This window comes from Bos indicus, chromosome 13 (assembly GCF_029378745.1).
Source record: "Bos indicus isolate NIAB-ARS_2022 breed Sahiwal x Tharparkar chromosome 13, NIAB-ARS_B.indTharparkar_mat_pri_1.0, whole genome shotgun sequence".
In the NCBI taxonomy this organism is placed as follows: domain Eukaryota; kingdom Metazoa; phylum Chordata; class Mammalia; order Artiodactyla; family Bovidae; genus Bos; species Bos indicus.
In genome coordinates, this window is record NC_091772.1 from 51,988,867 (window position 1) to 52,002,278 (window position 13,412).

The following is a 13,412-nucleotide window of genomic DNA, read 5'->3' on the forward strand; positions in this document are numbered from 1 at the left end:
GGATCTCTCAAGAGTCTTCTGCAACACCACAGCTCAAAACCATCAATTCTTCAATGCTCAGTGTTCTTTATGGTCCAACTCTCATATGCATACATGACTATTGGAAAAACCATCGCTTGACTAGACGGACCTTTGTTGACAAAGTAATGTCTCTGCTTTTTAATACGCAGTCTAGGTTTATCATAGCTTTTCTTCCAAGGAGTAAGCGTCTTTTAATTTTGTAGCTGCAGTCACCATCTGCAGTGATTTTAGAGCTCAAGAAAATAAGGTCTTTCACTGTTTCCATTGTTAACCCATCTATTTGCCTTGAAGTGATGAGACTGGATGCCATGATCTTAGTTTTTTGAATGTTGAGTTTAAAGCCAGCTTTTTCACCCTACTCTTTCACCTTCATCAAGAGGCTCTTTCGTCCCTCTTTGCTTTCTGCCATAAGGGTGGTGTCGTATGCATATCTGAGGTTATTGATATTTCTCCTGGCAATCTTGATTCCAGCTTGTGCTTCATCCAGCGTGCATCTCTCGTGATGTCCTCTGCATATAAGTTAAATAAGCAGGGTGACAATATTCAGCCTTGATGTACTCTTTCCCAATTTTGAACTAGTCCGTTGTTCCATGTCTGGCTGTAACTGTTGCTTCTTGACCTACATACAGGTTTTGCAGGAGGCAGGTAAGGTGGTCTGATAGTCCCATCTCTAAGAATTTTCCACAGTTTTGTAATTCACACAGTCAAAAGCTTTAGCATAGTCAATGAAGCAGAAGTAGATGTGTTTCTGGAATTCTCTTGCTTTTTCTATGATCCAGTGGATATTGGCTATTTGATTTCTGGTTCCTCTGCCTTTTCTAAATCCAGCTTGAATATCTGGAAGTTCTCAGTTCATGTACTGTTGAAGCCTCGCTTGGAGAATTTTGAGCATTACTTTACTAGCATGTGAAATGAGTGCAATTGTGCGGTAGTTTGAGCATTCTTTGGCATTGCCCTTCTTCGGAATTGGGATGAAAACTAACCTTTTCTAGTCCTGTGGCCACTGCTGAATTTTTCATATTTGCTGGCATATTGAGTACAACACTTTCATAGCATCATCCTTTAGGATTTGAAATAGCTCAACTGGAATTGGCATAGTGGGAGCCCGGAAGAAAGTGGGAGGGGATCCTGAGTAAGAGCCAAAGGGTATGAGGAGGGACCCCTAATCCCAGTTGGGATACTTGAAAGCTTCAAAAGTAGAAGAGGTCTTTGACTTGAAGAAATTGCTAGTCCAAAGAAATTGCTAGTCTGCTCTTCCTTCTCTGAAGGGGCAAACATGCTTTCCAATTCACAATGAAAGAGACATAAATGCTTTCAAATAGGTGTTTTGTACACAAAATGGCATATGAGTAAGGGAGAATTCAAATACGATAATACATTGTTCTATCGAATGTAGTATATAATAACACTCAAAGCCCCAATTACTTATATTTATAATTTTTTAAACCTTTTAAGGTATGAAGGTAAATTTGATGCTGGATCAGTCTTTCCATTGATGGTTCAGATCTGTGTATGGTTTGGTCGTCCCTTGGAGAAGACTCGCTTTGTGGCCAAGTGTAAAGGTAAGCCTTGACTGGAACATGTCCCAGCACTGGTAAAAGAGTGCCCCAGAGTTGTCCCCACTTCCTGGCACCATTTTGATATTCAGTGTGCTGTCTCTTCTCACCATTTGGGTCTGAAAGGAGGCAGAGGAATTTGAGGACCCAGGCATCCCATCCCCTGAGGACAGTGGCAGAGCCACTGGGGGAGGAACTGGTATGAGTACCTGTGAACCCTAGAGGAGGCGCCTTTCCTAGTGCCTAACCCTCCCAGCTGTGCTGCCCTGGCCTTGGTCTCTGCCCCCAGATAAGTAACAGCCCTGTCCTATTCCTCCACCAGCAATTCAGTCCTCCATCAAGCCGAGTCCATTCTCTGGAAACATCTACCACATCCTGGGCAAAGTGAAGTTCTCAGGTAACTGGGGGTTTGAATTTGGGAGCTCTGCACTGTGGAATGATCACATCTCATAATGTGATTTCATAGCCTCCGCTGATGCTTAGCAGACCACTGATGTCTCTTGTTGTTCAGTTGCTGAATTGTGTCTGACTCTTTTCGATTTCATGAACTACATAGCCTGCTAGGCTCCTCTGTCCTCCATTATCTCCTGGAGTTTGCTCAAATTCATGTCCATTCAATTAATGACACTATCTAACCATCTCTTCCTCTGCCACTCCTTCTCCTTTTGCCTTCAATCTTTCCCAGCATCGGAGTCTTTTCCAGTGAGTCAGCTCCTTACGTCAGGTGACCAAAGTATTGGAGTTTCTGCTTCAGCATCAGTCGTTCCAGTGTATATTCAGGGTTGATTTCCTTTAGGATTAACTGGTTTCATCTCCTTGCCGTCTATGGTACTCTCAAAGAGTCTATCACTCCTTCCATTTTTTTCCCCTTCTATTTGCCATGAAGTGATGGGACTGGATGCTATGGTCTTAGTTTTTTTAATGTTGAGTTTCAAGCCAGCTTTTTCACTCTGTTCTTTCATCTTCATCAAGAGCCTCTTTAGTTCCTCTTCACTTTCTGCTATTAGAGTGGTATCATCTGCATATCTGAGCTTGTTGATATTTCTCCTAGCAATCTTTCCAGCTTGTGATTCATCCAGCCTGGCATTTTGCATGATTTACTCTGCAAAGTAAATAAATAAATAAGCAAGGTGACAATATACAGCCTTGACATACTCCTTTCCCAATTGTGAACCAGTCCGTTGTCTCATGTCTGGTTCTACCTGTTGCTTCTTTTTTTTTTTTTTTATTTTAATTTATTTATTTTAATTGGAGGTACCTGTTGCTTCTTGACCCACATACAGGTTTCTCAGGATACAGGTAAGGTGGTCTGTATTTCATCTCTGTAAGAATTTTCCAGTTTGTTGTGAACCACACAGAAGCTTTAGCATAGTCAGTGAAGCAGAAGTCCGTTTTACTAGAACTCCCTTACTTTTCCATGAGCCAACAAGTGTTGGCAATTTGAGCTCTGGTTCCTGTCTCTTCGAAACTCAGCTTGTACATCTGAATGTTCTCGGTTCACATACTGCTGAAGCCTAGCTTGAAAGATTTTGAGCATAACCTTGCTAGCATGTGAAATGAGAGCAGTTGTATGGTAGTTTGAACATTCTTTGGCATTGCCCTTTTTTGATATTGGAATGAAAACTGACCTTTTCCAGTCCTGTGGCCACAGCTAAGTTTTCCAGATTTGCTGACATATTGATTACGGTACTTTAAAAGCATCGTCTTTCAGAATTTTAAATAGCTCAGCTGGAATTCTGTCTCCTTTTTTAGCTTTGTTTGTAGTAATGCTTCCTACAGCCCATTTGACCTCATACTCCACGATATCCAACTCTAGGTGAGTGACCACACCATCATGGCTATCCAGGTCATTTTTTTATATAGTTCTTCTGTGTATTCTTGGCACCTTTTCTTAATCTCTTCTGCTTTTTCCAGGTCCTTACCATTTCTTTCCTTTGTCATGACCATTCTTGCATGAAGTGTTCCCTTGATATCTCCAGTTTTCTTGAAGAGATCTCTAATTTTTCCCATTCTGTTGTTTTCCTCTGTTTCTTTGCATTGTTCATTTAAGAAGGCCTTCTTATCTCCCCTGGTATTCTCTGAAACTCTGCGTTCAGTTGGGTATATCTTTCCCTTTCTCTCTTGCCTTTCACTTCTCTTTTTTTCTCAGTTATTTGTAAAGCCTCCTCAAACAACCACTCTGCCTTCTTGCATTTCTTTTTCTTTGGGGTGGTTTTGGTCATTGCCTCCTGTACATTGTAACAAATCTGCATCCATAGTTCTTCAGGCATTCTGTCTACCAGTTCTAATCCCTTAAATCTATTTGTCACTTCCACTGTATAGTCATAAGGGATTTGATTTAGGTCATATCTAAATTGCCTAGTGGTTTCTCCCTACTTTCTTCAATGTAGCCTGAATTTTGCATTAAGGAGCTGATGATCTGAGCCACAGTCAGCTCCAGGTCCTGTTTTTGCTGACTCTATAGAGCTTCTTCATCTTTGGCTGCAAAGAATATATCAGTCTGATTTCAGTGTTGACTGCCTGGTTATGTCCATGTGTAGAGTCGTCTCTGGGGTTATTGGAAAAGGGAGTTTGCTATGATCAGCTTGTTCTCTTGACAAAACTCTATTAGCCTTTTCCCTGCTTCATTTTTTACTCCAAGGTCATACTTCCCGGTTATTCCAGGTATCTCTTGACTTCCTACTTTTGCATTCCAATCCCTTGTGATGAAAAGGACATCTTTTTTTGGTGTTAATTCTTCAATGTGCTATAGGTATTCAATGTGCTATAGGCTTCACTGAGTTATGCAAGCCCAATCGCCATGACAAGGCAATGATCCATCAAGATGCCTCTTAGACTCTCTCAAAAAAAAAAAAAAAACAAAAAACCCTCCCCTCTGGATCTTACACCATCAGGCTCCTCCAGTCTTCCCTTTCATTCAGGATACCAATCTTTCTTCAGGCCCTTCTGCTCTGCAGTGGAAGATCTGTTTTCCTGCCCCTGCATGCACCTGCTCAGGGCCTCTCCTCACAGCTCCTTGACTTCCTTGTTCTAGAGACTTTAACACCGCACCCCTCTTGAGCCATCCATGGCTTCCTCATAGCCCTGTCACCAGGAGCTACCCCAATGCTGAGCTCTCTGGCTCTGGATCTGTTTCTGGTAGAGTCTTCAAGCCCTCTACTTTGCTTCTCCTCCCCTTCAGCAGACCTGTTTAACAGCCTTTGACCACTGGAGCCCTTGCAACCTGAAGTCAGTCAGTCCTGGACTGGGGTTCAGGGAAGTTGTCAAAACAAGGAGCTAGTCAACTCAACATTGGAAAAGGTGAGAATGCTCCAGAGAAAAGGAGCATTTGCTGTGGATCTGAGGCAAAAAGGGCATATTTCAGGAACCAAAAAGAGTTTACTGTGGCTGGGGCCTAGGGGAGGATGTAAGGGAGTGTGTCTGGTTACAGTGTCTTTGGTAGTTACAACAGAAAACTCCAGCTCAACTAGCAGGTGTTAGCTACACAGCAAGAAGTCAGGAGGTCTGGCAGTGTAGCAGGACCACTAAAGACCCAGGTAATACATGGCTTTTGTGTGCTTCCATTCTTAGTGTCAGCTTTTCCTCAGGTTTCCACCCCTCACGGTTGCCAGGTAGTGCTAGAGGCTAGGCATCACATCCAGACAGAACACCCAGCTGATGGAAGAGGCTGGCTATTCCTGTGAGTGGCTCTATCAGTTCCTCAGCACTTCTGTCATTGGCCAAGGTCAACTTGACATTGACCATGGGAAATTCATATTGGGGGAAGAGGATGCTGGGCAGGCAACCAGGAATGTCTGCAGCAGGAACCACTGAGAGTTGTAAGCATGGAATCATCTGAGTTCAGATAGGAAAATTAGGTGACAGAGTCTGTATAAAAGAATCTCTCATGGTCCTTAACCTTTGGCTTAGTTTATGTTATTGAATCAGAAACTTCGGCCCCTCTCTGTAAGCCCCTTACTCAAGCCCTATTCACTCAGGCTTCAACAGACAGCCCCCAACCTGCCTCAGTGGTCTTCATGCCTTCATCTTCCGTCTGCCCTATCATCGTCTCATTTTCTTCCTTATTTAGACCAACTGTTGACCCCTTTCTTGTTCAAGGTGTAAACCTCTCTTTGTTTTACAGTTCTTATCATGCCTTTTTGGGGACCATTACCCTTTTCTCGTGTCTCCAGTAAATCTTAGCCCCCAGCTCCTCGGCCTATAAACCCAGTCACCTCTTTCCTTTCACCATGTGACCCTCCTCTAGCACTTGTACTGTTGAGCATGCCCTCTTGCCTTGGCCTCTCAGGCCTTGGCTGAAACCCACCCTCTTTACCTGTACCAAGGCGGCTTTCCTTGCTTCTCCTCAACTATCTCTTCCATAGGAGTGACCTGAGCCATCCCCTTCTTCTAATGACTATGTAGGTTTCTCCCATTCAGGGTCCCACAGTCTTTCAAATGCCACAGATGCAGAGTCAGACTCTTCTCCTCCCTCCTGCAAACTTTCTTCCTCTTGTAATCCCCTTCTGGGTTAGTGGTGTCCACCTGATCACCCAATCAACTGAGCTAGAAACTTACATAGTTCCTCCCTTTCTTACTTCATCCTTTCTAATTTGCTGCCAGTCACATCAGTTTTCCCTCCAGCATGTCTTGGGAATCTGTCCCCAACCCAGCTGCACTACCACAGTCTTACTGTGACCTTAACCTTTAGGGGCAGGGTCTCGGGGACTAAAGTGTTCTCCTTACAGACTCTGAGAGGATGATGGAGGTCTGCCACAACACTCTGGCCAACTCCTTGAGTATCGTGCCAGTTTTGGAGGGACCCACACCACCCCCTGACTCCAGAACCTCACCTCAAAGCAGCAGCGGGCAGCAGGAATGCTACCTCGTGTTCATAGGCTGCTCTCTGAAGGAAGAAAGTGTCAAGGACTGGCTGCGGCAGTCGGCTAAGCAGGTGATTTCGAAGCCCAAACAGATCTGGTACCAATATCACCAGACACTTAGGGGTTGCTACTGGCTCTGAGGCAGAAGCCACCCCCGCTCCCAACCCTCTCCCTGCTTTCTCACCACTGGTTCACCTGTCACAGGCTCAGCCAGCATTTTCAGGGACTCTGAGAGTGGGAGGGAGCCCCTGAGGCAAACTCTAGGCAGAATTGTTTCATTGACTATCCTGTGAGCCCGGGTTCTGAAAGCCATTTCCCATTTCTACTTCCCATGGCAGACTGGAGTTACTTATTAGGTGGCTTAACCAGGACCTAGGTGAAACCTAGTTGTTTTGTATGGACCCTGGATGAGCTTAGTGTACTAAACTCAAAATGTCTTCTTAGCTGAACCTAGTTCATAGCCTCTCCTGTGTTCTGAGCCCAGCATCTCCTGTACTTTGGTTCTGTCTCTAGAATGGAGATACAAAAAGATATGCTTAGAGCCCTTTGCAAACCAAGACTCCAAGCATAGACAGCAGAGGCCCCAGGGAGAGGTATGGGGAAGAGGAGGCTTGCCTGTAGATATGAACAAGCATCATTAGTTCGGTACTACAAAGGAAAAAATCTGAACTGGAGTTAAAATCATCTAATATGCTACAAGCTTCAGGTGCTAAGCCTCTGCACATGGTCTGAGGTTTAGCTTATCCTAGAACTCTGGAAATAAAGTTGGCTGCAGCCCAGGTCTCCTGCACATGCCAGGTTGGGACCTGTCTTTTATACTAAGGCGGGAAGGCTGCCTGCAGACTGTGTCTTTCTCAGACTCAGTGGCTGTTATTGTCACTGGGAAAAACTCTTACATGGTATTGGACTATAAGACCTCCAGTCCTTTTGTCTACATGTCTGTCACTGGTGGGATGATTTAGGATTGAGAATCTTCAAAGAGGCAGAAACATACCTATTTACAAAAACATCAGTCTGATTCTGCCACTTGTTACCCCCTGGCATGTAGGACTCTGTGGGGGGAAATTGGTGCTCTCCAGGGGCTGACAGGCAGGGTATTACATCCAGGCCATGACAGCGCTTGTGCTTCCCCCTCTGCTGGCATCTAAGTCACGTAACCAGCCCCCCAGCTCTGACCCTCACCCTTCCATGTACTCCATCAGTTCGGTTGGGACCTAACCCCGCCTTTACTTCTCTGCACAGAAGCCTCAGAGGAAAGCCCTGAAGACCAGGGGGATGCTGACCCAGCAGGAGATCAGGAACATTCATGTGAGTACTCTGTCTTGGAGGCCTAAGTCCCCTCAGTGTCCCAAGGCGGTTCTTGCACAGCTCTGTCCTTTAGGATTCCTGAGTGAGGTGGCTGTTACTGGGACATGCTGGAGGTCCTGCTTCTCTCAGTCTGCAGAGGGAAGCTGGGTAAAGAGAAACCTCCGCTCAGCTGGCCTTGCAGCCTCAGCGAGAAGGACAGGTGACCCCTGGTGTTGATGTGGTCATGAGATTGAGGAAAACCCAGTGCCTGTGGGAGGAACAGATGACATGGAGCTCTGTTTAATCATCCTGTTCAAGCAGCTGCAGAAGTCTTTTCCCCCTACCTTTCCTCTGTCCTAGATATAAACCAGCAAGTGCCCAGGTAAAAACTGTCTAGATCCTGAAGTTGCTCATGGGCAGGTCGTGGAATCCTGAGGCCAGAGCAAAAGGCTCCTTGAGGAACCCGCTCAGACTCCAGGCTGACTCCCAGGCTCTGCCCTAGTCTGCATCCGCACTGAAGCCTTTTCCTGATGGGCTTGGGGGCAAAGGCCAAAAGGACCAGAGAGTCCAGGTGTCTGCATGAGCTGTGTCACCAGTCCCAGTGATGGGCAGGCGGGCAGGACTCTGGACCTCCAGGAGCCCCTGCTGTGGACTTGAGAAAGATCTCTTAATTCCAAAGCCTGGGCAACTCTGCATGTTCCTGGTGAGGAGACCGAGGGCACTTCAGAAGGCAGGCAGTGTTGCTTCCCCAGATGTAGACCTTAAACAAGGATTTGAGTGAAGGTAGTTTATTTGGGAAGTGATTCTGTAAGCTACCAACAGGAAAGTGGGAAAGTAAGAGAGAGAAGAGAAGGGTGTATTGTCAAACCAGTACCACTGTGGGCATCTGGGGCTTAATCCCATTAGGAATTCCAGAGTTCCTCCCTGAGAGGTGGGAGAGCCTTCATTCATTGTTTGATGGCTGCTTGGGGATGGTGTGATGGTGTTAATTCCCTGGCATATCTTTTTTTGGCTGCACTGGGTCTCATGGGCTTTTTGTTGAGGTGCACAAGCTTCTCGTTGTGATGTATGGGCTTAGTTGCCCTGTGGCATGTGGGATCTTCATTCCTCAACCAGGGATCAAACCATACCCCCAGTGGCAGCGCAGAGTCTTAACCACTGGACTGCCAGGGAAATCCCTGTTTTTGTTTTTAATGAATGAGTGAATTATAGGAAATGGTCAGCTTAATTCTAACAAGACTCTCTTCGTACAGGTGAAACGCCACCTGGACCCCCTGCCTGCAGGCTACTTTTATAATGGCACCCAGTTTGTCAACTTCTTTGGTGACAAGACTGATTTTCACCCACGTATCCTTGGAATCTGATGCACAGAGGCTGCGGGGGTGTGAAAGCCTAGCTGTAAAGAGGGTGTCTGCTAGAGCCATCACAGCCCAGCCTTTGGTGCAGGGTGGGTTCGGGAATACACAGCAAGCCACAGAGACTGACTTTTCATTTTGTCCTTTTACAGTCATTAAAATTACATTTCTCCTTCATTCAGTGATAGCTGAGGTTACTCTGTGGGTTGTAGTTTAAATGCAGCTGTGGTAACATCCTGTGGTCATCAGGGAGTCATAATTTACAAGCTGGAGACTGGGTCTGATTATAGTAGTTAATCTGTGAAAAAGGTGGATGGGGTGCTGCTGTGTTTGGTGAAAGTGGAAGGGCTCATTCCTAGGAGCTAGGAAGGGCCCTGTGTCAGTCTCTGTCACACTGTCACATTCTTTGTAGTTGTGGTGCTGCCAGTATATAAAAAAGCCAGTCAGGTACCTTCTGTACAGGCTGAGCAGTCACTCAGCCTATACAGATTCCTCTGGCCTGGGCAGCTCCCTTGGCCCCCAGGCTCAGAGCTTTCTTCCTTAATGAGGTGCCAGTCATGGACCAGTTCATGAATGACTACGTGGAAGAAGCCAACCGGGAAATTGAGAAGTATAACCGTGAGCTGGAGCAGCAGGAGTATCACGACCTCTTTGAGCAGAAGCCCTAGAGGAAGAAGACCTTGGAGATGGACATTGAAAAACGGGATGTCTTAACTTCAGCTCTTCCAAAGGCCTCTCCCTAGAGGGCTGTCTTTGTTCTCCTTGGCCTTTGTGTGCTGCTTGAGTGCATGTTGTCTTTATTCTCTATACAGCGCTGAAGAGCATCACCTGCACCACTGATACTTGGCAGCGGGGTGAGGGTGGGGGGGTCCTCATGGAGGATGAGCAGACAGATACTTCCCTTCATTTGCAGCTGGCAGTCCAGGACCTCTGGGTCTCTGATAACAGTATTTTCTTTGGGCTGTTGCAGCACTGTGTGAGGGTGGGGAGAAGCATTTGGATTGCACAGAGTAGCTGTTGATACACAAAGAATCCTGGCTGTCCAAACTGTGGTCATGGCTGCGGGGCCTGGGCCACCACAGGCCTCAGGCTTCAGACACTGCCCCAGGAGAGCCTTTCTCCCCAGTGGAATGCCTGCCTCCCTGGTTCAGCCCCTTCCATTGAAGGTTCGGTCCCTGTTGACCCTGTGCCCAGTCCTGGAGGACGCAGCACAAGCCCTGGCCAATCCCAACCATCAGAGCCAGCAGCTTGGACTGAGATCAGTAGTTTCTTCTAAAATGAGGGGATTTCCCTTATGGACTAAACTGAGGAGAAAGACTTGTTGCTTTCCAAAAGTGTGGCTTTTGAATTGACACAAGCAGCCCGCCTTGGGATCGGTTTTGAGCTCTGCTCATGTCATCAGTCTGGTTTGCCTAATAATTCTGGGATGAGAAAAACTGCTGCTCAGGCCTTGCTGGCAGTGTCTTGCCTCACTGTTAAGGGCAGTGTCCTTCAACTGCATAGTCTTAGGCCCAGGGTTCTGATCGCTTATGGGACATCTTCACTTAAAGGGCATTCAGTCTTTGGCACCCATACCTCCCCTCAGTCTTGCCAGGGAAAGCCTGGTTTTCAGCCCAACCTTTAGGCAACTCATGTCCCCAGGCATCATTGCTGGCCTTGGACTAGTTTGGCTCCTGAGAACCAGGAATTTCAGAGCCTTCCAATATCGAAGTTAGAATTCCTTCTAGTAGCTTTTTTCCAGCTGAACTAAAAAGCAGAGGGGAATTTCAAGTGTATCCCATGCCTGACTTCCAGAATTAGTACAGGGAAGAGAGAGGTCACTTATGTGATGTCTGTTAGGACTTCAGCGCCTCAGCTGCCTAGATTGTAAATGATTTCTGAATTTCACTTTTTTTTTTTTTTGCATGCCTTAGAAAGGAGCACATAGGCAAAACCAGCAAAGTTTTTAGTAACGTAGAGGGGTTTTTTAGAAAGGGCCCTGGCACAGAAGAGAGAGAAAAACGATGGAGCACATGTGATCTGTCACACAGAGGCCTGCATGCAAGTAGTAAAGCAGTTGTTAAGGGCTTGTTAGTAAAATGTACTTAATGTTAGAAAAAAATTTGCATTTGAAGCCAAATGAACAATACTCCAAATACCATTTAATAAGAACTCTTGCATGAAGAAAGGCTTCTGAAAAGACCCATGTGCTCCAGTCCCAGCTCCAAAGCTGCTGGTGACAAAGGCCCACATGTGGAGCCCCAGTCTAGGAGCCCTTCACTTCTAGCTGGCCAGAGGCTGGGGTCCACAGTAGGCCTTCCTCTGCTTCAGAATCAATAACCAAGATCTTAAGTGCAATTGATGAGATAAGCAATGAGTTACTGTAGCTTCCTTTAGCTCTACCGAGCTCTTTTTAAAAACTCAAACTTGAGCAGCCTGGTGGGGGGAGCGGGGTGGGGAGGTTTGGGGTCGGGGAACAACAGGCCATCTGCCTCAGGTAGATTGCTGTGAACATTTAAATGAATGCTCTCTTTCTTGGAGCTTGAGCCATTTCCTGGCTGCTACACAAAAGAGTTTTTAAAGAGAGGTCGGAAGCCCACCCATAAAAGTGGGTCTTAAACACTGTGTGGGGCTATACCTCCTGGTGGTCTTGGTTTCTGACCATTGTCCATAGAAATGCTCTCTCACCAACTTGCCCCACTGTCCCAATTCCTCTCCTGTTAGAGGGGAAACTGTGATTACCTCAACTTGAATATGAAACTGTGATTGAAAAAAGTCAAAAGGTTAAGTTTCAAAGCCAAAAAGGCAAAACTGGCTGAGGCTTCCATAGATACTCCTCAGCCTACTTGGGAGTATGAAGGGCACACTGGCGAAAGGGCATTCCTTGGGGCACACTGGCTGTGCCCTGGTAAATAGGCACACTGTGGTGCACTGTGTGAGCTCCTTGAGAACTGAGACTGGAAGGGTGCTTCCTCCCCACACTGCTCCTTCTGGAACCTTTGGGGCCTCTGGGTTTTTAATGTGAAGTTTAATATCCACTTGATGCTTCTGGGCACTCCAGGTGGAGGTGTGGTGTCTTAGGCTGTCTCTAGAGGAAGGGTCTTGACACTGTGTTTGACATTTTGACCTTAGAAGTGGATACCAGGGATCCAGCAGAGACATTGGTTCCCAGGGACAGGCAAAGTTCTCCAGGAGCTTAATGCTTTTTGCCAACTTTCCTATTAGCAGCTTCAGTTTTATATCACCCCGAGTGAGTGTGATAATGTTGAAGTCGCTGAAGTTATAGGTTATTTTACATTTTGATGTGGGATTTTTCTTTTTTTTTTTGATTGGAAAGAGGAGGCAGATATTGGAGAAAAGGGATCACCCTAGGAAGGGGCCACTGGCAAGGAGTGGCATTGGCCCCACAGAGCCCTGGGGGCTCTGACCTGAGGCCTAGACACTAGGCCCTGTGGGTCACAAAAAGTACCCTCCTAAATTCTATTAGGATTTTGAAAACTTTTGCACAGTAATAAGCTCTGGGTTTGCTCTTCAGGCTTCTCAAAAGGGAAAAGTTAAAGACTATAAGCTATTAAGTATTCCAGCCATGTTGCTGACCTAGATGGATAGTTGTACCTCAAAAAGTAGGTGAGAAATGGCTTCCTCATCGTCCCAGGTTGTCAAATACTAATGACAGAAGAGCTCACTTATGTGCCAAAATTGACTTTTATACTAGTTTTTCAGTGCTTTAATATTTGTAACTTAAATTTTAAAACTATTTACAAACACTACTGTAACTTCAGTGAAACAATTGTGTGATTGAAGCTTTTTGCTTATTATAGTATTTATTACACTACTTCAGTAAATATATAAGAGTAGCTTTCAATTTATTTTTATATTATTTTCATGTTTTTACTTGCAGTTGTGTATGTGAATTTACCTTGTTAACTGAGATGTAATGCTAAGGACCAATAAACTGTCACTGAACAAGCAGGGCCTCCAGTAGTTGCCTGTTGCTATGGTCCCAAAGTGTTCTTGGGGATTGAAGAGGTGGCCTGGGATTGGGGACCTCTCTGCAGCTTCCCTGGGAACGCCTCTTTGTTGGGGCTGTTGCAGGAGGGGTCCTGGGGACTTGACTCCCCTCCCCGGAGCTCTGAGCCACTGCTGCCATGAATACAATTCATAAGAGGCCACTTTGGCCTGGGGTGGGTACTCTCTGAGAGTTCCAGATCCCAAGGAGGACCTCGAGAAGCCAGCTTGTGGGTACAGGGGTCCTGGGGCCCCAGAAATAAGTTCTCCCACCTCACCCTAAGAAACTACATCTGCTGCCTTCGGGCTTGACCGTCAGGGCACCTGGCCTGCACCAGGCTGCA

At 46.1% G+C, this 13,412-nt stretch overlaps 1 protein-coding gene across 5 annotated transcripts in view; it reads left to right on the forward strand.

Annotated features, from left to right (window-relative positions):
- Positions 1-13,029, forward strand: part of DNAAF9 (dynein axonemal assembly factor 9) — a 173,201-nt gene extending 160,172 nt beyond the window's left edge. For all 5 annotated transcript variants that reach the window (XM_019971938.2, XM_070802139.1, XM_070802140.1 and 2 more), the window contains 6 exons: positions 1,477-1,583; positions 1,900-1,974; positions 6,305-6,510; positions 7,682-7,747; positions 8,980-9,073; positions 9,637-13,029. In XM_019971938.2, coding sequence (XP_019827497.2) covers positions 1,477-1,583; positions 1,900-1,974; positions 6,305-6,510; positions 7,682-7,747; positions 8,980-9,073; positions 9,637-9,749 — 661 coding nt within the window. In that variant the 3' untranslated portion in view covers positions 9,750-13,029. The remainder of the gene's footprint in view (positions 1-1,476; positions 1,584-1,899; positions 1,975-6,304; positions 6,511-7,681; positions 7,748-8,979; positions 9,074-9,636) is intronic.
- The last annotated feature ends 383 nt before the right edge of the window (positions 13,030-13,412 follow it).